This window comes from Dasypus novemcinctus, chromosome 17 (assembly GCF_030445035.2).
Source record: "Dasypus novemcinctus isolate mDasNov1 chromosome 17, mDasNov1.1.hap2, whole genome shotgun sequence".
Taxonomy (NCBI): Eukaryota; Metazoa; Chordata; class Mammalia; order Cingulata; family Dasypodidae; genus Dasypus; species Dasypus novemcinctus.
The window spans coordinates 35,358,813-35,380,640 of record NC_080689.1 but is presented as its reverse complement, the minus strand read 5'-3'; the positions used below and the strand labels follow the sequence as shown (position 1 = coordinate 35,380,640).

Genomic DNA, 21,828 nt, shown 5'->3' with positions numbered 1-21,828 from the left:
GAAAGAAAGGTGTGTGGATGTGGCTGTCGGCGTGGATGGGAAGAAAGGGAGGGGCTGCGTCCCCCTGGAGGCAGGACCACAGTAGAAGCCACAGCCGCGACAGCCAAAGTATTTGACACAGACCAATCAGAACACTCGCTCGCCGAAAAACTGGGGTGAGGACCTGAAGGCCCTTGGCCCTTTGGAGCCAGTATTAACCGGTCAGTTGCTGGGAAGGTCTGGGGGTCCTGAAGGAGGCGTCCAGGCAGCTGGGGGCACTTGGTTTGTTCAAGTCAGTGGCCATTTACCAACCAGGATGGTAGTTGCAATATTTTACCACCGGTGCTTCCAGTAGTACTGACGCATACCAGCTGCCTGGGCGGCCTGTGGATTTGGCTGAGCCGCTGAGGCCCCGTTTCCATTCCCAGCTCTCACTGAGTGGTGAGCAGTGAGGCCTTTCTATTAGCGGCACCCACATGGGCAAACGTGACTGTCAGGGCCTGGAACTGACCGTGCCTGGGAGACCTGTCGGCCCACCTGAGGCTGGCACGCAGGTCTTCACTGAGGCCACACTGCACCAGACAGGCGGGGGCTGGTGGGGCGGGGAGGGTCCCCTGAGGATCCCCCGGAGTGTCCCCGTCAGATCTCCTCCCTCAGCTGGGGTCTTGGCCTTCCTTTCCTCTGCTGAGACCTGGCCTCTGGCTTTGGTCGGCTGGAAGCCTGGCCCGGCAGCCCCAAAAGGACTTGGATGTCCTTGCTCTGCTCCTTTCTTGTCACAGGTTGTTTTTCTTACATGGTTTTCTTGTTGATAGAGAAAGGAGAAAGCGGCGTTTGCCCTAGTCCTCTTTTCAGCGGGGGGGAAAGGGGGGGTTGTTTTAGTTTCCCGACTGCTAAAACAAACATCATTCCATGGGTTGGTTTAAGCAATGGGACTGTTTTGGCTCGGGGTTTTGTGGCCAGAAGTCCAAAATTGAGGCATCAGCTAGGGGATCCTTGGCTTGGCGCTTCTGTCACATGGCAGTCTCCTTTCTCCTCCGGCTTCCACTGACGTCTGGCTTCTCCTCCAGGCAGCTTTCTCTCCCATGTCCAATTTCCTTGGCTCGTAAGGACCTCAGCGGGACTGGGTAAGGCTGGGCACGCCCTAACATCTTCAGAGGTCCTGTGTACACATGGGCTCTCACTCAGAGGGTCAGGGACTGGGGCCTGGACATGCCTTTGTGGGGGGCATGATTCAATCCCCAATAGAGGATTCTGGTTCTGGGGCAAGTACTTTCTTCCTCAGTTTTCCTAAAAAATGCAATGTGCCTATTCTGCCTTTGCTCCCACAGTTCCCCCTACCTACAGGGCCTCTCCTTTCCCTTTTCCATCCGCACCCCATGCCTGTTGTTAATGCTCATGCCCCTCCAGCAGCCTTCCCCAGGCTCCTAGAATGCCCCATGCCCTCCTTGGGACATTTACTAATGATCCGTCCGGGAGGCCTCTAAGGTCCCCGCAGATATGGTGGCCTGAGCAGACGGCAGGCGAGGGATGCACCCTCCAGGAGGAAGGGGTGCAGCCCCCAGGTGGGCAGCTGCTGGGGAGGACTGGTCCTGCCATCCCTCCTCCAGTCCTCAGATTCTCAAAGGGGTGCACACTCCAAAATATCAGGGGCCTCCGCTAGGGAGCATGGAGCAGCAGCAGATACAGTCCTGCCCTCAAGGAATAATGAGAGTGCTCTCAACGACAAATCGCCCAGACAATCAAGGGCAGGATTATTGGACCAGACTCAGTGCAAGCGAAGAACAGGGACGGGGTCTCTCTGGGGTTGGTGTTTGATGAAAAGGAGGGGGTGGGATTTGGGGGGGGGGGAGGAATGGGGAGAGAGACACTTGGGGCTGTGAAGGGGACCAGCCCAGGGGAGCAGGAGGGAGGTAGTGAGGCGTGAGAGCCCCTCCTCTGCAGGGAACATCCGGGCCCAAGCTTGCCCCATGGCTCCTCCTCCCCAGGTAGCCAGAGGAGGGAGGCCCCTGGGCTGGCTGGCCCCAGGGTCAGGGGAACCGGGCTGAGCTCCCTGGCCGCAGACACGCCTCCTCTTCAGCTCACTCCTCTGCCAGAGCACCCCTTTCCACCCCTGCTCCGAGACCCTGACAGCCAGGATGGGTCCTGGGCAGGCCACACCATGTGCTTGGAACAGAAATGGCCGGAAGCCGAACTGGCGTCGCAGGGACTCTCATGCCAACAGACAGGCTGTGGCCTTGCGGCTGCTGACATTCCATCAGCATGAGTGACCCAGGGCGGAATTTCTCAACCCAACCACATCCTCTCCGGGCTGGACGAGCGTGCAACAGTCACCCTCTGGTCTAATCCTTTACTCCCAGACCCGGAGGCTGCAGATGAGCTGTGGGGGCGATTTCTGTGGTCTTGCAGTTCAGCACTGCCCACGACACAAAGTCCTCCTGCCTTGGCACGGCCTCCTAGGTGCTGGCCGTTCTGGCTCCACCTTCAGTCCTGCCCTCCTCCACACGACCTTGGGTGCCCGGTGCTGATCACATGGGTACTCGCAGTTCCCGGAGCTGCAGGACAGACTCCTGGGCTCGTCTGTGCTTCGCTTTGCTCTGCTGGGAACCACCCTACCCCCTCCGACATCCAGCCAGCTCCTGAGCAGATGTCACCCTTCCTGGACCCTGTGTCCCACTGGGCTGTGCACACACCACGTCCAGCAGAGCTGAGGCCGCACTGGGACGTGGACCTCTGTACACCTGCCGGCACGCCTCCAATTGACCTCTCCACTCTTGCCCTCTTGCAGCAGAGATCACCCAACAACTCCGCTCTGCTGGAAGGCGCAACGGCGGCGCCTGCTTTCCCGAGACGGCCAGCCTCTGACCCCGCCGGCATGCGGGGCTCCCTCTCACAGCGTCGGCTTCCTGCGGGCGCTCCTGGCCCAGGGTTTCAGAATGCCAGTGTGGGAAGGCTGACTGCTCTGGCGGCCGCCACGGCTGGGGGCAAGGCTTTCTGGCCCACATGATCCAGGGGGTCAAAGCTGTGGCCACGGCCTCCGCAGGGCTCCGCGGTTCCTCAGCGGAGCTCTGGGAGGCTGCTGGCAGTGGGAACTGGGGACAGAGCGGTTGAGCCTCCGGGTTCCCCACCCCCCACTTCAACCAGCCCAGAGCCTCCCTTTTGTGTTTTATAAACGGAATGTCTACCATAGCATCTGAAGAAAGGATTCTGAGACTTTTAAAAAAGCCTGCTCTTCAACCCAGCAGCTCTAGAAGCCCCAGGAATCACCACCCCTGCCCTCCTCTGTGCAAGATGATGTTCATTTTGCAACTAAGCACACACTATATTTTCCCCCTTTGCCACATTAGCTTAAGACTTTAATAATGAAGGTAAATTTATGACAAACATTTTAAAAGCCAGACATTCTAGAGACAGGCGCGGCCAGGCCTGCCTCTAGAGGGGCACGCTGCCATTCATGGTGTCCTGGGGGTGCACGCCCCCCGGGATGGCAGGTCCCTGCAGGACGGGGCCACGCCTCCCTACCCATCAGCACCACCCCCTCCCCAGCACCTAGCACGGCGCGGAGGCTGCACGGGGACCCGGCGCTGTGAAACGCACAGTTAAAACCCCCCCGCCTCGTTCTGGGTCTCACTCTCCATCAGGGTGGGTCTCTGGCGCCGCCACTGCCCAGGGCGGGTCCTGGCTAGGAGGCGGGAGAGCCACCACTTCACTCGCGAGGCCAACAGTGCAGCGCTGGCCGAGGCCACTTCAAACTGAAGTGACGGTCTCCTCTGCGTGGCACAGTGCCTCCGCGGCCAGGGGAGGAACAGGGGGTCTGTGCGGGGCCTGATGGGTTCCGCCCCTCCTCCCCGAGGGGTCCTCTTCCTAGGGATGTCACCCGGGCAAGGCCAAAAGCACAACTGAGGAGCGTCTCTGAAACCGGGATGCTGCCAGGTCAAGGGGCAAGTCTAGCAGCCGCCCACGTTTGGGCCTTCTGACGAAAGGCAGGCTGGAGCAGGAACGGCCACACCACCATCCTCAAACCCTGTGCCGCCAAGTCACTCAGAGTGGACAGACACTGGACCGCAATCAGACCCCCTGGCCAAAGTCCCAGCTGCTGCCGCCAGAGCTACAACACGGGGGCGAAATTTCCTGTCCCGCCTGCTCCACAGGACTCTCACGAGGATGAACTGTGATGACCCAGAGGAGCCACCGAGAAAACCCCACAGCTGGACGCGGATCTGAAGCCTGGGCCCCGAGAACGAGGCCTGCGGGGGCTGTGCCGGCAGAGACTGCCCAGTGCTGCGGTGCCCCTTCCCGCCCTCAGTGCCTCTGACGGCTCTCAGGAAGCCCCCAGGCTTCGTGCCCTGCCAGGAAGCCAGTGGGTTCCTGGGACCCGAGTGTGGCCAGTGAAAGGACGAGGCCAAGAGGGGCACAGAGCCATGGCAGCCCAGGCCCTGTTGCAAAGCTCTCCCTGTTAGTGAAGCTGTAGAAGTCAAAGGGGAATAAACACCCAAGTCTTTGAAGGCCAAAGGCCCCCGCCGTGCCATTAGCATCTGAAAGGAGATGTGAAAGTGCTCTCAGGGAAAGAGGCCAGGCTCAGCGCCAAGGCTGGGTGACCCTGCTGCGACCCCGGGGAGCACCTCCATCCATGCCCCCACCCGCCTCAGCCCAGCTGTGAGGGCACTGCCCGTGCTCACGAGCCCTGGATCCAGCAGGGGACGTCAGCGCAGCTACCAAGCCCACTCTTAAGAGCGCTGAGAATGTGGCCACGGAGACTTTGGTGGTCGCAGGGACTATTCCTCCCCCATGCCCACAGCTCTCGCTGCTTGACTCATCTGCTAACTGCATTTGGGCCAAGGAGGGAACCTGCCACCTGCTGTGGCACCCACACAGTCCAGGTCTCGGGGGTGCAGCCAGTGCTTGGCTGACCTGAACAGAGCCACGAAATGTTTCTGCCCGGCAGTGTCTGTCTATACCTGCTCTGGGGCCGGCCCCCTCTCCTGGCAAGGTCTGCTCCTCTGCTAACTGTTTTCAAAGGAGTGGTGCCACCTGTCCCTTGGCTGTGCCAGTCTTCCCAATTGCTCCGGCCAGGGGCTGGGGATAGAGACTGGCCTAGCAGCCACCTCCCCCACCTCCCTTCCAGGGCTCTGCCTAGCCAGCCGCAGGAGCAGGCTGCTCACAATTTGTCAAAGGATTAAGACTTGGAGCCTCTCCCATCTGAGGCAAAGACAATTTCCTATAGAGGAAAAATCTTAGGGTAAGCCTCCTGAGAACTGCGTGAGCGTGAGCCTTGGCAAAACCTTCTTTTAAAAAAAAGAAAGATTTTATAAACCGGCGATATTTTTGTGACAACGTCTCTGGCAAAGCAAGCCCTGCCCAGGGGCCAGCGGTCACCTCCTCTCTCCCCCTCTCCTGGGGCCTCCAGTCATGCTACTCCGGGGTGTCCGTCCATGCCCCATTTTTGGAGGGGATGGGTGCTGGCAGAGCAGAGCCAGCTGTGGAAGAAGGGCATGGCTTGTGGGTGCGGGGCACCCCGGGCCCACTTTTACTCATATTCCTGAAGGCAGCCCTCTGTGAAATCACTCAGCATCCGCAACAAAAACTGGACACGGTAACTGCTATGCACCTGAGGGAGTGCTCTGGCCCCGGCTCGCTTTCCACCAACCGGGAGGACGCGGTGCTGAAAACTCAGCCTTTGGCATCAGATGATGGGGGAAGGCTTCCAGGCCCTGCCACTTACTAGCAAGTTCCTTCACCTCTCCAAACTCTGCCTGCTGGCCAGTAAAGCAAAGCAATGGTACAGGTGAAAGGGCAGCTGGGCGGGTCAAGGCCAGTCAAGCCATCACCCAGATCACCGTAACCCCCAAGGAAGACTGTTCTTCTCAGCCTGTGGTGTCCAACCTGTCTTCCCCGCGAGACCCTGCACTTGGGCATGGGCCAAGTCTTTGCTGACTTTGCACCCCCAGTGCCTGATAGTATCACTCAAAAAGTCTTTGTGTAATAACCACAGACGGCAGTTGAGGCACAAGGACTCACGGAGGCTGGGAAACTGGCTGTTCCCAGTGCCAGGACCAGAGCAGCTCCACAGAGGTACAGGTGCAGCATCCCGTGCATGCCCTGCCCTCCCTGCCCTCCTGTCGCCGGGTCTGGGCGGCTCGTCCAATCCCACTGGCCGCTGTAGGACCCCTTCATGGTGGGGGGGGGGGTGGGGGGGGGGAGGTGGGTGTCAGGTGGGGTGAATGCCCAAAAGGGGGTATTATACTTTAAAGGACAGTAATTGGTAATTCTAGCTGATGGCTGTACCACTCTGCTTTAATGAAGAGTTCTATTTTTACAGAAAACACATAATTGAGTGAAAAAGCAGGCTGTTCTCTGAGTCAGGTGGCCACGCCTCTGGAAAGTCTAACTCCTCGGCCAGGGGCCAGAATCTGCACTCAGCAGCAGGGGGGCCCGTCCAGGGGGGCCACACCATGTGGGACTCAGGTGAAAAGCAGGGTACAAGGTTAACAACTCACATTCAAATCCCAGCCCCCTTCTCCTAGCCAAGTGACCTTGGGTGAGTCACTTTAACTTCTCAAGGCCTCAGTTTCCCTATCTGTAGAACGGGAGGACAGTATCTTTTAGCTCGGGGTTGCTGTGTGGAAATAATGCACATCAAGGGCCTGGCACTTCAGAGAAGACTCAATCCCTGGTTGCCACTATCGCCACAACCCAGGCTATGTGCAGGTGCTCGTTTATTCCCTCTGTGCCTCCTCATCTGCAAACAGGAATGCCGACAGTACCTCTACCTGAGGGGATGCTAGGGGACTCAATGGTGCCTTGCTGTTGTTACTCCTGAAGTCCTTGGGGTGAAAGCACCCCGAGGCTGTTTGACCAATCAGCCCAGCTTGAGCTCCAGGCCCTGCTCTGCCTTTCCTGGGCTCTTTGGCCCTGAGATGGTATCTAACTTTCCCTTTAGTTTCCTCACCTTGACAATAGGACTGTTGTGAAGATCAAAGAGGAAACCAATCAACCTAAAACAACCAAAACAATGCCCTGAAGGGGCCTAGCAGGGGGCTGTGCTTGTAAAGGTTGCGGTCATTCCCGCTGACCCAGCCAGGAGAGCACCCAGAGAGCTGGGAGCTGCCAAGCCGCAGGTGCCGCCTTCCTTCCTCCCAAATAAGACAGCCCACCTGGTCTACTCATCTGAGGGTCTCCTGGGGTGAGCTGTAGGCAGAGCAGAGGCCACAGTCCTGGTCCCAAAGCTGCTTCTAAACTCAGAGCTCACACTGTGCATTGGAAGCAATTAGGAAACAAGAAGACAAAAGAACAGCTTTGAGGCGCAGGAGCCAGAGGGGAGTCTCAGGATGGGCAGGATGCGGATGCAAAGAGGTGAGGAGGGGAGAGCCGAGCAGTAGGACCAAGGCATGGGGGTGGGCAGAAGGCAGGCGGCAGCCCAGAGCCCTGCCCACAGCTCGCCCAGGGCAGGAGGGGCAGCCAGTGCCACCTGGCTCACAGGGATATGGGACCAGAGGGGCCCCTGCCCTGGCCAGGAACACCAGGGAAGCAGCAGGTGGCTCAGGTTCCCCAGAGGCCTCCAAATCCCTTGGCTCTCTGGAAAAGCCTCAGCTGCAATGAACGAATTAAACCCACATTTGCCCTTTGGGGGTGTTCTTTTAAAGTGACTCTGACAGGAGTGACCTCCCTGGAAGGCAGAGGGCCCTACTTAGCCCCAGCTTCATTGTCTTCCGACAGACTAACCCCAACGTGGAAGGAACAAGTTGACTGTCGAGCAGCGCTTCTTAACCCTGAAAACCCAGGATCCCTCCTTGGGTCTGGAGGATTATAGTGACCCACAACCCGGCAGGCTCCTGCAGACCCGCCTCCTAACTCACCCAATGTGCTTGGACTTTGAGGCTTTAAAAATCCAGAGCCTGTGAGCTTCTGCTTCCTGCAGTTAGTTCCTCCTTCCTTGCCAGGCCCCGCCCGACTGGAGGGCCACCCCGGGCTGCCCCGGGCCCCAGTGCCTGCCTGCAGCCCTTGTAAGCAGGGAAATCAAGCAGCCAGTAGCTGGAAGCAGAGGGCTAAAACCACCTTTGAAGACAAATGGAGAATTCCTTCTGGGATATAACCTGCAAATGTCTGTCATCCCTCCTTCCTTTCTTCCCTCCTTACTGAAGCAAACAAGAAACAACCTGTCTTCCCAACTGAGTCTGAATATACTAGGCAGACCACTAACCCATAGATCAAGCTACCATGGCTTAAATCTACAGTGTCACACAGAGCGAGATCACAGGAAGTTTTCACGGAACAACCAATGAAGGGGAATGCTGAATGTCAAACCAGCTTAGCTGATGAGGAACTGACCTTTGGAGAAGAGATATGGTGATGTCCTGGTGATTATGCCGGGCTTAACACTTCCCCTAACCACATAAATGGCTTGCAAGTTTAACTGCTGTCTCATCAGGGGATATGGCAGCCAAAAATGTTTAATGAATTCAGCAAAGTGGAAAAATATATTTGTATTAATACCTTTGATTCCAATTCCCTCATTGGACCACTGGTATTTTAAGCGTTCTTTTGATGTACTTCAAGTGCCCTAATAAAAACAATCAAATAAACACCCAGGCTTTAAATCAGAGATGTGTACAGAAGCCCCAGGAGGCTCTGGCCCCTTCTGCTCGGTGAAATGTACCATTAGAAATACACCACGCACAACCGGAAAGCAAGGTGAGGCAGGCCAGGTAGATCAGCGAGTGCCCGTCAACTTGAACTTTCCATCCAGCCAGTCTGGCCTCAGCTAACGCCTAGTAATCAGCTCAAACATTTTCCTAAACAGTCTTGGTTTCTGGGGGAGACGGCTGTGATGGGTCCCATTTCTTTCGGTGCTGCAAGTTTCAGCTTGCCGAGAGGGCCATGTTGTCCCCACGCTGGGGAGAGCTTCCTGGGGCTCCCAGGAGCTTCCAAGTCCCCTAGGACCTGGGCTGGGCAGAAACTCCCAAGAGGGCTTTTCCCATTGCGGAGAGAGGGGCAGAGAAAACCAGTTTGCTCCCTGTCACCCCGTGCTCTAGGCTTTCCAAACCGGCGTGGCAGGTTGCCAGGCCTGGGGTGGGGTCGGTGACTGACAGGCTGGTTATCAGAAAGCACCCATCCTTAGGAACTTTGTTTGGTTACTATAGTGACCTTTACCACTGGCGGCCTGATTAAAGCACAAGGAATCTGTTACCTAAAACCAGCACCCCACAGAGCCGTGGCTTCAGGAACAGCTTATCGCTTAGCACAGGCCCACTCCCCTTGACCCCATCTGCCTGCCCCTCCAGGGTTGGGCCTCCCAGCTGCCTCTCACAATGAGAAGGCTAAACACGACCTCTCAGAGGCCACAGCCTGGCTGGGAACCAGGCCCGCACAGGGAATGCCGCCGTCCCCTGGAGGCCCCTGCAGGCCTGGGCCCCCTGGACAGCTGGCCGGGGCCGGCTTGGCCTGCACATGTTTCCAGGGCTTAGTCTGAAGTCCATGGGATTTCAGGGAGCTGCACCGGCATCTGGTTGCCACAGCGCCAGGTCCACGTTGTACCCTGAGGGGCCATCAGTCTCGGCCTCATCACGTTTCTGTTTTTCTAACTATGAGCTCTGCTAACTAAAAGGTCATCCCACAGCACGGAAGTCAAGATCTGCTTTGTTTTGCTTTCTAATCCCTGAATTCAGGAGGATTTTCCAAAGTTCAGCTCCGCAAAAGCTGAGGTTTACTTCGGGACTCCAGAGACTGCCTGTACAGGAACAGTGACCTCTCAAGCAGCTAAGGGGCCTGGAAACCTTTTCCTGGAGCTTCCTTGCCCTCATTCCGAGTCCAGCCTGTCCTCCTTCCAGCCCCTGGGCTCCTGCACTCACTGCCTCCCCTGGGTCTCCCCTTACAGTCGTACGCTGCCTGGGGGCAGGTCTTTTATACCCACCTGCGCTGCCTCCCCTCAATCCCACCTGGAAAGCAATTGTATGGCCTGCTCTTGTCTGAGTCTCACAACAGACCCTGGAAGCAGAGGCTTTGCTGCCCTCCCCATGGGCTTAGGTGAAAGGCGCCCGCTCCACCCTCCACATGCTCCCCTCTGCCAGGTCCCCTCCATGCGGCAGCCACAAGGGTCACACTGGCAGACCAGCTTCCCCCTTCAGTATGGCAGGTTCTACAACTAATGCACTGACGGTACCCACAGAAAGGAAAGACCCCAAAAGACATGCAATAGCCATCTGCTGGGGTCATGGTAGAGTAGAGACCCGGACCACTGGCCTTTCTGTGTCCCACGAATACAGACCGTGTAGGGGAGGATAAGATCAGGGAGAAGGGGTTTTATTTTTTGTTTGACTACAATGATATTTACTGGCTGTTTGTTTAATTAACTGCCATGGTAACAGCTGGAGGCACACATGGCTTGTTCCTAATGCAGAGAGCAGCTGGAGAAGCAAGACGCAGTTTCAATCGATGAGCAATGACATTTTTCCACGGTCCCTGACCCGGAATAGACTCAGTGACATTTCCGGCTAATCCATGGGTTTCATCTGAGGGGAAGAGTATTGATTCATTTGCAAGAAGCCACGGCCATACCCTGCGGTGGCTCAACACAGCTGATGGTAGATGGATTTTCTAGCTTTTTCCGGCCAGCTCAGATCAAGCCAGAGATCATGATCCTGAAGGCGAGGGCCTCATGGTGGCTGGAGAGAAAGAAGCCTGCCCTGCTTCTCCTCCCTTGCCAGCTGCCGCCTGCTGTGCTGAGCAGACCACACACAGTGAGGCACCGCAAGGGGACGCTCTTGTCCCCAGAGCCCGCTCACTAGCTCTGCAGCACAAATCCCTGCCCTGAGGGTGACACAGAAGCACCCCAGGAGGCCTCGAGGGACACGGGACTCAAGCGCTTTCCTGCCTTCTGCTCTGACTCCATAAATGTTTCACTGCTGCCAGCCCCAACGAGGCCGCAGCCACGGAAGGGCCCTCCAGCAGCTCTGCCATCCTCTGGATGGATGGCTCTGCACCCACAGCAGAAGCGGCCTCTTTAGAAGCTTCCTGCCTGGAGAAGTGGAGACACTGCATTCCAGTCCCATTCCTTGCAAGCCTCACGGAAACACCCGAGATAGAAGGCCTATAAATTTGTCAGTTCTGGGGGGTGGGCTGGAGTGGGGAGGTTAGGGCCTCTTTGAGAAACTGCTGAAAGCCGTCTCCTTGGATACGTGCACTTGCCCCAAATGTCGGTGCAGGTCCAGGGGTCCTTGGAGTCCTAGAAGCCAGCGCACAGACCTCCTGGGGGAGGGTCACCACCAAGGGGCAAGGACCCCCTGCCTGATGAAGAGCTTTCAGTGAGTCCAGCGTTTCCCAGGAAGGAGGAAGGAAAGGGGCAGGGTGGGGGGTGTGCCTGGAAGAGATGGCAGCAGCAGGAGGGGTCCAAGAACCCAGGAAGACCAGCCCAGGAAGACGGTGGAGGAAGGAGGCAGCCGGGAGACCCTCCTCTGGGGTGGGTGGGGTGAGTGCCGGGAGAGCCAGAGGGCCAGGCCCACACGGGCACAAGCCCCATTCCTCACGGCACCTCGTGCTGCTTCGCTCAGATTTTCAGGAAGTGGCTTAGCCTCTCCATACAGTCCAGGGGAGGTGCTGCTGCCTGTGGGAGAGACGCTCAGCAGCACCAACCAGCTGCTCGGCTGGCCGGGGCCGGGGAGGGCCTGGTGGGCAGGGTGCAGAGCCCCTTCCTTTGCTTCCGGGAGAACACCTCTCCTCGCCTCTGCTTCACACTCCTAATTTCCACGTAAAGTTTCATCTGGAAAACGGACTTGCTCATAAAACAGTGTCGGAAGCCTAGCCCAGCCTCTAGACTCTTCAGAGTCAGGATAAATGTAAGATGTCTTCAGACCCACAAGAGAACCCTGAGCCTTTTGCTCGACAGTTTGTTTCTGTCTAGGCTTAATGGAGAGGAAACCACACATGCGTGTGTACACACACACATGCACACACAGCACACATGCACACACTCACATGCAGCACACATATACATGCACATGCAGCACGCATGCACACACGCACATGCAGCATGCATGCACACTCACATGCAGCACACATGCACATACACGTGCATGCACATACACACATGCACACACACAGGCACACACATGCGCCAGCAGCAGACAGTGGGTCAGGCCCTGCCAGGTATGCATGAGGGCGGAGCTTAGAAAAAAGCAAGCCAGCTGAGACCAGGAAAGGACAATATTTGTCCTTCATGTACTTTCATTAAAAGCTAAAAATAAAATTAAAAAATGTTACCACAGTAGGTCCTGAGGTATTATGCTTGGGATTAATGAGTCAAGGTCAACAAACCTCTTGTATCTGTATTTCAGGATTCCCTACACAGGCTGTCTTTGAAAGAAGTGACTGGAAGTTTCGTATTTTCTTGAATGCAGTCAAGGTCAAGCGTCAGGGCTGCCTCCAACCACAAAGGGTGGTTGAGTTGGCCACTATCACCTCCGCTTACACCTGGCTATTGGCAGCTGGGACCCCTGCGCCAGGGGAAGGAGGGGTGGGCTCAGGAGTCAGGTGTGGGTGAGGTCTGTCTGGACCAGCACAAGTAGGTCCGGCTCAGCAGGGCCCGGGCTCCTGCCACTGGCTCAGTTCACCGGCGCTCCCACCCACTGAGCTCCCTCTCCTGTGAGCCATGTTGGTGAGTTTACGGTGAGGAAGCTCCACTCCCAAAGCACCTTTCTTCCAAGAGCCCTGGTGAGGTGGGAGCCCTCAGCTCCCCGGCCAAGTCCACTGCAAAACCAGCTGCAGTGCCAGGCCAAGGGCACAGGGGGCCCGAGCCTCATCCCGTGGTCAGCCCTGCCTCTGACGGCTGGAGGACAGAGGTGGAAGCCCAGGCTCCTCACACGAAGGGAACCTCCCTGGTCAGGGACAATCATAGCTTTCCTTTGTCCGCCACCTCCGCCGTGACCCCCACCTAATTCTTCGTGAACGTGTTTACGCTGCCAGTGCGAGTCACCTCTCAGGGTAACCAGGACCTGAGCCACCTCCTTGCTGTCTGAAGCGAGAGCCAAAGGCTGCTCCTAAATGGCCTTCCCTCAGACCCCAAGGTGGAAGAGGTGGGAATGTGGGTGCCTGGCCCTCCTTCTAGGTTTACAGGAGTGAAAGAAACAGGGTCTGTTACACCCAGTGTCAGCTGACCCTGAGGGGAGGAGGGCAGAAACCAAACCACAACCTCCCCACTTCCTTCCTGCAGAGCAATGCCCTCTCCTGCCTCAGTGGGCCCAGGAGGGCCCCATTCCTCATTACCCTGTTCAGGTGGCAGGAGGTCCTGTGTATGGGAGGGGGGCGGGAGGGTCTAATGCTGCCCCCCACCCTCCCACCCTTGGGCCAAGGGTAGCTTGGAGAGCCCTGATCCAAGAGGATGGGCACCTGGGTGATGGGGGTGAGTGAGGGGCCATAGAGCAGGGATGTTCTCCCACATGAGTGGACCACTCTGGAGCAGAAACCTCCCGCCCCCAACTGCCAGTAAAGAGCAGCCAGTGGGTCTGTTTGGAGGCAGGGGGATGGCGAACTTGAGTTCCACCAGCACAGCCAGTTTTCAAATCCCATCCTTTGCAGACTGTGCCACAAGTAAGATTAGAACACACAAGTTGGTGTCCTCGTGAGGCTGGTACGCAGAGCCCAGGGAGGGGTGCAAGCAGATGGAGCACACATATGGGAGCAGTCTTCCCTGAGGTCTGCGCAGCCCTCCCTTGAGCCTGCAGGTGCAGCCTGGAGTTTACCCCCCAACTACTCCCTGACCTCAAGCAGAACACTGGAGCCGTTCTACAACCCTAGGGGTCCTCGCCCCGCTGCCTCTCTCCAGCCAGGAGTGTGCCTGCCATGGGCGCCTAGCAGCGTGGGATGGCTGAGGGGCAGGGCGGCGCACACGGGTCCCTGCCCGGCAGTGTCCACGGGACCCGCTCACCTGAAGTTCTCGGGGTACTCAGTGAGGGCCATGTTGATGACATCCAGGGCATGCTGGTAGTGCTTCTGGGCGGAGAAGAGGAGTGCCAGCAGGTGGAGGGCATTGGCGTCGTCCCTGCACACTTTCAGTGCCTCCTGCAGCTGCTCGATGGAGCTGGAGATCTGCCCAAGAAAACCGCTCTTCAGTGACCTTCCCCATCGCCGGTCTCGGAGGCTTTGTCCCAAAGCACAATCCTGTCCCACGACTTTGGTGCCAACAAGGAAGGCCCCGACTGAACTCAAGTGAGAAAACAACCCCCCTCCCCAAACCAGATACCATGGCAAGGGGGGGTCCATTGCTACCACCACTCAGGAAGAGAGAAGCAGCTCCACAGTGCAGCAGAGGTTTTGGGTATATGCACAGGGGAAGCTAGAGGAGCGTATGATGTCAGGAGAGGCCACCATGGCTGCATGTGGAAATGCTTTCCTGGGCACCTTGGATGAAGGGGAAAGGGGGTGCCTGCCCTCCAGATGGGAGGTGATGAAAGGGGGTTGCTGCAGGCAGGGCGTGGCTTGCCCAAAGGCAGAGAGGCACGCAGAGGCATGGGGCCCAAAGTCAGGGAGACATGCCTCGAACATGGGCAGTGGGGGGCCTGCCCAGTTCTAGTTTTGTGTTGTTTTTTTAAATTCAACAAAAAAGTATCAAGCCTGGCTGTGCTCAAAGGAAGCAAGATCACCCAGACAGGATGGAGCTAGATAACAAAGGGTGTGGACCTGGGAAGTGGCGGGAAGCCCCTGCCAGGGTCCTCCAAGAAGCGGCCTGAAGACTTTCTAGCATGTCGGCAGAGCTCACCCAGCAGGAAGGGATCAGGGCCATCCTGACACACAGCTCCATTGCCAGGGGCTTCCCACCGCCCTTCTCTATGCTCCCTATGGACAACAGGTCCCACCTGCTCCAGAGAGCCCTGCTGTGAGCCCAGGAGGGGCAGGCGCAGCAGGGACGAGCACCTCCGTACTCCTGCCAACCCTGCCGGGGGGACCCCGAAACCCGGCCTCATCACTTGGGGCGTTGGGTGATTTGCAGTGGAGGCTGCGAGCCCAGTGTGCAGGTGGTAGCAAGGTCATCATGTCGGTGAGTTCCCAGCAACACCCCTAGGGAGACGGCTTCACGTGAAGCCCACACGCCTGCCTGTCCCCTCCCCGTGAAGAAATGGAAGGTGCAAGGAACTCTTGGAGACACCATTCTTGGTACAATATCCCCTGGGGTAGGTCCCAAGATCCCCCTGCATTGCTCTCCCCTCACCCTGAATCCCCTGAGCACCTCCACCCATCTCCTGCTCTGCTGGGAGGCAGCTACTCTCCGGGAACGGGTCCCCCGCTGCTGTGTTCTGGCCTGCAGGACCCCTGGCAGAGTCCAGGGAAATTTCCACAAGCATTAAGAACTTCGTGAGTCACCAGTAAGCCCTCTGCTTCACGGAGAGCGAGGCTGGAGCCTTCGGGGAGCGCGGTAGCCCGGCAGAGGCCCGCGTGGCCCGCAAGTTGCCGCTCCCCTCCCGGGCTCTGATCCTCCTCGCTCCCACCAAGCCCCCACCCTGGCTCTTGGCTCCCATCGCTGCTCAGGGGCTGTCCTGCCCGAGGCTCCTGAGGACCCACTTTCCTGCTGCTTCACGTGACGGGTCATGCTGCTCATTTCGGGGGCAGCGGGGGTGTGGTAGAAAGTGCATGATACCTGTGACTCACAGCCCTGGGTCCTAGCATTGGCCCTGCTGCTCGCTAGCCTTGTTTCTAGTGTCCCCTGGCTCTCTGATTTTAGTCTCCTTATCTGCAAAATGGGGACTGCTTTGCCTCAAAGGATTAAAAGAGCTGTGTAGGTGCAAGTGAAACCTGCTTATTCATTAGCCCCATTTGTCTTTTCAAATGTCCCGGCCCTTCAAGGTCCAGCACCATGGAGCTCCAGCAGCAGGGGCTGCCACATGGGGTGCCAACTCTGGGCCAGTGCTCGTGCCTGAGCTCACGGAGGTGGTGAACCTGTGCTGGGGGAACCAAGAGCCTAGACTCAAGGCTCACCCAGGTCAAGGTCATCCTCCCCCTTGCTGTGGGCCCAGTGCCCATGTCTCCTCTTTCCCCCCCAATTCTAGCACCTCCGGCCTGGACCAGTTTCCCAGGAGGCCTGTTGCTCCTCTCCCCAGCACCTGCTGCATCATCACTGCTCACCCCATGCTTAGGGCCCCGTTCCCTGCTGGAATGCAAATCCCTTCCTCTCCTGACCTTCAGCCATCTACCCCTTGGCCTGGAGACAGGAGCTATAATGCGCTACTCCTGGAGGGCTGAAGAGGAGGTTACAGCAGGCAGGAGGATGGAGGCCTGGGGGAGGGGACACACCAGGGACAAATGGCAGGCACCACCTGCCACTGTCTCGGAGGCCTGGCCCTGTTACCATCCACTAACCACAGACAGAGCAGACCACACTCTTCTTGGCACCTCTTCCTGCAATGATGGGGAAAGAACAACCTGACGTGTGGCTGACAGGTACATCCTTCCTCCTTCTCAGAGGGTCCTAGTGGCAAGGGCTTGGGTTCTGGGGTCAGACCCCAGCTCTCCCGCATCCTAGCAGGTGCCTTAGGGCAAAGGAGCTTGCCTCTACGAGCTGCAGCAAGTCTGCTGCAAAAAGAGACTGATGGTCGTGAAAAGCACCGGGCACAAGACATGTTTGAAGATGTGCATCTCCCTCTTTAAGCCCCCAAAGCCCTGGCAGGTAAGATCCTGCCTTCCAAGCCCAAAGCACATGCCGCCTCACCCTCCCAGGCCTGGGCATTGGGCTGGCTCCAGCGACTCTAACCACATCAGGGCTCCATCCTCCCCGAATCTCCTGAGTCTTTATTGGAAAGTCCTGCTCCTGACCAGACCTCAGATGCCAGCCTCCCCCGGCTCCCTGTGGGCCACAGGGCAAGCCAGACGGGGCTGGGTCCTAGTTGCCTGGCCGCAGCCCTAGCCTCCACCCCCGGCCTCTGTGCAGACGGCAACACAAGTGCCAGGCCCTGAGCTCTTACTCTGCAGACAGATCAGGGAATGGATGGAAGAAGAAACTAAGTTCGAGGTGGCCGCCTGCTTGTCTTGTCTGTGCCTATGTGATGCTGTTCCTGCCCTAGCGATTCTGCCAGAGCCGACCCTATTATTCTGGGTGGGGTATCCAAGTCCACAGCCGTCACTGCTCAGGGCAGCCAGACATGCTGTGGGCAGGAGAGGCCAGGAGAGGCCAGGGGGCCTCGGAGACCCAGGCAGACAGGGAACCACTGAGAGTCCATTCAGGGCCCTCAACCCCCTTAGGGTGCCAGGGCCTGGGGTCCCCAAGGAAACCAGGCAATAGGATCCACTGGCCTGGCCCAGCCTTGCCTCTGGGAGGACAACACCCGTCACTGGAGCTGGCTGAATAATTAATGATATTAAAAAATGCATTACCAAAGGGTTATTGTTAACTTGGTTGGCAAGAAAAGCCCAGGTTCATTTACGGAGGCCTAAAGATACGGTCTCAGATAGCTGCGACCATGCGTCGTGCTCACGGGGCAGGGAGCAGAGGGGCACCAAGGGCTCATCCAGTGATGACACCGGGGCCCAGACATCAGGAGCTGTGGGTGCTGTGAGGGGTCGGAGTGGGGGCACAGCAGCCTGGAGATGGAGTGACTCACGGGGGACAGGGGGTGCAGCAGGGTACAAGGGGCAGGGAGAGAAACAGCAACTGAGGAAACGACAGCAGAGCTGCTGGGGGAAATGGCTGAGACACAAAGACCCGGAGGGTGAGACGGTGACTCAGAAACAGACAGACATCAGGTCAGGACAGACAGCACTAGGACAAGGGTTTGGGTGTGAAGGGAGCGGGGAGGGAGTCCCGGCCATGAACGTGACTGTGCCAAGGAGAAGAAAAGCCAGGATAATTGGGAAACACAGTTTGAGGGGAAGGTGAAGCGATGGCCAAACTAAGAGCCCCACTCATCCTGGAGTCAGGAGAACGGAAGGCGAGACTAGAAGTCAACACTGACCAGTAAGAGCTGCCTCCTGGCCGGTGAACCAGGCTCCCGGCCCCCCATTTTCCAATGCGTCAGGGGAGCAGAGTACTTCAGAGACCACTGGGGTTCCCTTAACTGATCCTGGCAAGGACGGTCCCTAGTTGCATAAACATATACAAGTCAGAGAGCTGGCCTGAGCCTCTGTTTCCTCAGGTGTAACACCTGGTGTGGCCTCATCAGGTGGGGACACAGGCCCGCGAGGGACACGCAGTGGCTTCCACGTCAGCCAGGGCCACCCTCATCTGAGTAGGAGCAGATGGAGAGTTCTGCTGGCTTCTCTCCACAGTCTGGAGCTCAGCCCATTTTTTGGATGGCACAGGGGAGGAGGGCTGCGCTGCGGGAGGCCACGGCTGGTCTGCAGTGCCTGAGCCATCGGGGAGGAGGAGTCTGAGCCAGCACTCACCGCATCAAAGCCACCTGGAGGCTGGGGATGCGCACAGAGTCCAGGCCTGGGAGCCAGCTGGCACATAGCAGGAGAGACTGAAAGGCAGGGAGAGGGAAGGGGGTCTGCCTAGAGAGCTGTGCGGTCCCAGGGTTGAAGCCCTGAGGTCACGAGGCAGGCCCATCCAGAACCAACTCCATGTGCCAATCACTCTTTCCCTCCAGGCCTTGGAAAAGTGCATCAGAAGGTGAAGACAGGGAAGTAGACTTGGCCCAGTGGTTAGGGTGTCCGTCTACCACATGGAGGTCCGTGGTTCAAACCCCGGGCCTCCTTGACCCGTGTGCAGCTGGCCCATGCGCAGTGCTGATGCGCGCAAGGAGTGCCGTGCCACGCAGGGGTGTCCCCACGTAGGGGAGCCCCACGTGCAAGGAGTGCGCCCGTAAGGAGAGCCACCCAGCGTGAAAAGAAAGTGCAGCCTGCCCAGGAATGGCGCCACACACACGGAGAGCTGACACAAGATGACACAACAAAAAGAAACACAGATTCCCGGTGCCACTGATAAGGATAGAAGCGGTCATAGAAGAACACAGTGAATGAAGAAAGAGCAGACAACTGGGCGGGAGGGGAGGAGGGAGAGAGATTGGAAAAAAAAAAAGAGGGTGAAGACACCAACAAATTCTCGTCATGGTCACTCATCCAATTCTCAGGAGATGGAAATAGTCGAGGGGGAGTAAGGGCAGAGAATAATCCCCTCCCAAGTCACAGGCCAGCGGCTTTACCCACGGCTTCATCCTCACTAGGTCCCTCTGAGGAGGCGTATGAAGGTGCTCATGATACAGAAGGAAATAAAGGCTCAGAGCGCTTAAGCCAGGTGCAGAGGGTCACACAGCAGGTGCGCAGTGGGACCAGCACATCAGCAGTCCCCAAGGCCTGGGGGTTAGGAATCGTGCAACCCACCTGTCGGACGAGGGCCAGCTGCAGGGAGACATAGAGGATGACCTGGGGGTCGTCAGGTGCCAGCTGCTGGGCTCTGTGGGGGGAGGAAGTGACAAGTCAGGCACCAAGCGAAGAGCAACCAGCGTGTGACGTGGGCCTCGAGCATGCCCGCTCCATGCTGGGCATGAGGACGCAATACGCCAGGGGCCCTGCCTCGGAGGTCGTGGCACAGGCAGAAGGGAAGGCCCACGGCAGCCCAGGCAGGGTGCAGCTGGCTCCAAGAGGGCTGGGAGGGCAGCCCTGTGGCGACCTCCCTGGGATGAGCGGGCAGGAGGCGGGGTGCTTTCTCAGCTGCCTAAGTGGCAAGGAAGGAAGCAGGAGCAGCGCAGAGCCAGGGAGGCAGGGGTGTGTCCCCAGTCCCAAGAAAGCTCGAGGAGTCCGGGCCAGGCCCTGCCCGGCCATGCTCAGACATCAGGGCTTGGGGCAGGGGCTAGACACACCCAGGGGCTCAGTGGAAAAAGAGGCGGCGGGGACTTGGGGGCTATGGTGGGAGAAGGAGGAAGGAGCAGGCGTGGGCCTGGGGGAGGGCGGCTGCTGACAGCGGCCTTCTCTGCCTCCCGGCCCACCCCTGGCCCTGGGCTGAGGCTGGGCTGGGCAGGGCCTGGAGGTGGAAACTGCCCTAGCCTCCACCCCGGCCTCTGTGCAGACGGCGACACAAGTGCCAGGCCCTGAGCTCTTATTCTGCAGACAGATCAGGGGATGGATGAGGAAGAGCACCTGCTGCAGGTAAGGCACTGGGAGAGGTGCTTTCCTGCTCGGCCGTGGAATGCTCACAGGAGTTCTGAGTTACGGGGTATTATTCCCTTTTAGAGAGTGCGGCTGTAGCCCGGGCAGGTGCTCTTTCTGCGAGCAGGGCTCAGGCCTGCCCACCTGCCCCCAGAGGCCTGTCCCTGATCCCCCCAGCTTCCTTGTCAATAAAATACAGACAGTAACCTCTGGTCTGTGAATCTCAGAGGGTCCAATGAGGGTGCCACCAGAGGCAAAGGGGTGCTGCGAATGGGGGTCTCCTCACCTCTCCAGGGACTGCAGGGCTTTCTTGTGCAAATCATCCTGTTTGGATTTCAGGGTCGCTGCGGGAGACAAGATGGAGATGGCCATGCAGGTTACTGAGGGGTGCCGACCCAGCCCTGCACGCCCACGCCCCAGCCCGGGGCACACAAGCCGTGCAGGGGGCACCCCCAATGGCCCTGTCTGGCAGAGGCTTGCACTCCAGAGGTCCTGCACTGATGCCATCATTCGCCCCCTGCCCAATTACTGAGGGAGGGTCCGGGTGCCTGCCTGGCCCCAGCCTCCAGCACCTCCTTGGCATCCCAGCTCCTTCTACTCCACTGCCTTCTTCGCCACCTGGGCCAAGGTGACCCTCTCAAAGGCCCAAGCCTGCAGGTACTCCACGCCAGGGTGCTCTACCCAGGAGCCCAAGCTCGAGAGAGGCCACCACCTCTGTCCTGTGCTCTTCACCCGCAAGGCTCTTTGCTTAACCCCAATCCAGGCACCTCTCTGGCAGACTGGCTCTGACTTTAAATGGGCAAGGTAGGCGTTCTCAGCCTTGACCGCTCACTGTGCCACCTGGGAAAGTTTTGTGAATGACGGGGTGAGACCACATCAGAACCCCTGCTGCAGGGGCCCAGGCGGTGACAGTTTTAAGAGCTCCCAGTGTAGAAAGCAACCCTGCTTCTGAAGCGCAGCAGGAATTAGAAATACTGCTTGTGGAGGGTTAAAAGCCCAAGGCAGGGAATTCTCAGGTCAGAGCAAACCAGACTTTTCCAAAGGGACTGATGGCTCCCTCATTTAACTACGTGGACACCCCAGCTTTCCCTTCTGAGGCTCGCCAACCCCCTGAAGAAAACCAGGGCTCTCGCTGAAGAGCAGCAGGACACCCCCCCCACCCCCTCACCTCCCCCCTCCCCAGCCCCCGTACAGTTAACCCTCGCTGTGCCTGTCCTCCCTGCACATAGCCCGCTCCCCGGGGCTGGCGTTCAGGGAAGTGTGGGTGCCTGCCGGCTACTATTCCAGGCCCGCCACGCCCCTTCCCTCAAGCTGCAAGGAAATAGCAGTGGGAGGCTGCCTGAGGGCTGGGGGGAGCCACACAGCCGAGTGGGCAGAGGTGGGGGAGAACTCCAGGCTCAGGGCAGGTAGGAGTGGAACCCATCAGCCAACTGCATGTATTTATTAAGCACCTGCATGTACCTGGCAGCGTGCCATGTGTTGAGAGGGATTTGAAAGACCTGCAAAGTTTACAGGGGTGCTGAGAGTAAAGGCAGGCTGTGGGATTGAGGGCGGATGGTGTGTTACGGACCGGAAGTCCTGCGGGAGGTCAACAGGGGCAGAGGCCAGGAAGGCTTCTGAGGAGCCGGGGCTGGGCCTCAAAGGGTACGAAGAACCGGATGCAGGAGGAGAGTGTGCCTGAGAGGGGTGGCAGCCTGCGCAAGGGTGGGCCTGAGCTGTGTGTGTGTGTGTACCCCAGAGCAGGGAAGGTGTGTGTGTGTGTGTGTGTGTACCCCAGAGCAGGAAGTG

At 58.3% G+C, this 21,828-nt stretch overlaps 1 protein-coding gene across 4 annotated transcripts in view; it reads right to left on the bottom strand.

Moving 5' to 3' along the window:
- The window catches only part of TTC7A (tetratricopeptide repeat domain 7A), a 127,298-nt gene that overhangs the window by 28,327 nt on the left and 77,143 nt on the right, over positions 1-21,828 (bottom strand). For all 4 annotated transcript variants that reach the window (XM_058278502.2, XM_058278503.2, XM_058278504.2 and 1 more), the window contains exons 13-15: positions 20,327-20,384; positions 19,276-19,348; positions 13,895-14,055 (exon numbers count right to left, since the gene is read on the bottom strand). In XM_058278502.2, the coding sequence (XP_058134485.1) occupies positions 13,895-14,055; positions 19,276-19,348; positions 20,327-20,384 (292 nt within the window). The remainder of the gene's footprint in view (positions 1-13,894; positions 14,056-19,275; positions 19,349-20,326; positions 20,385-21,828) is intronic.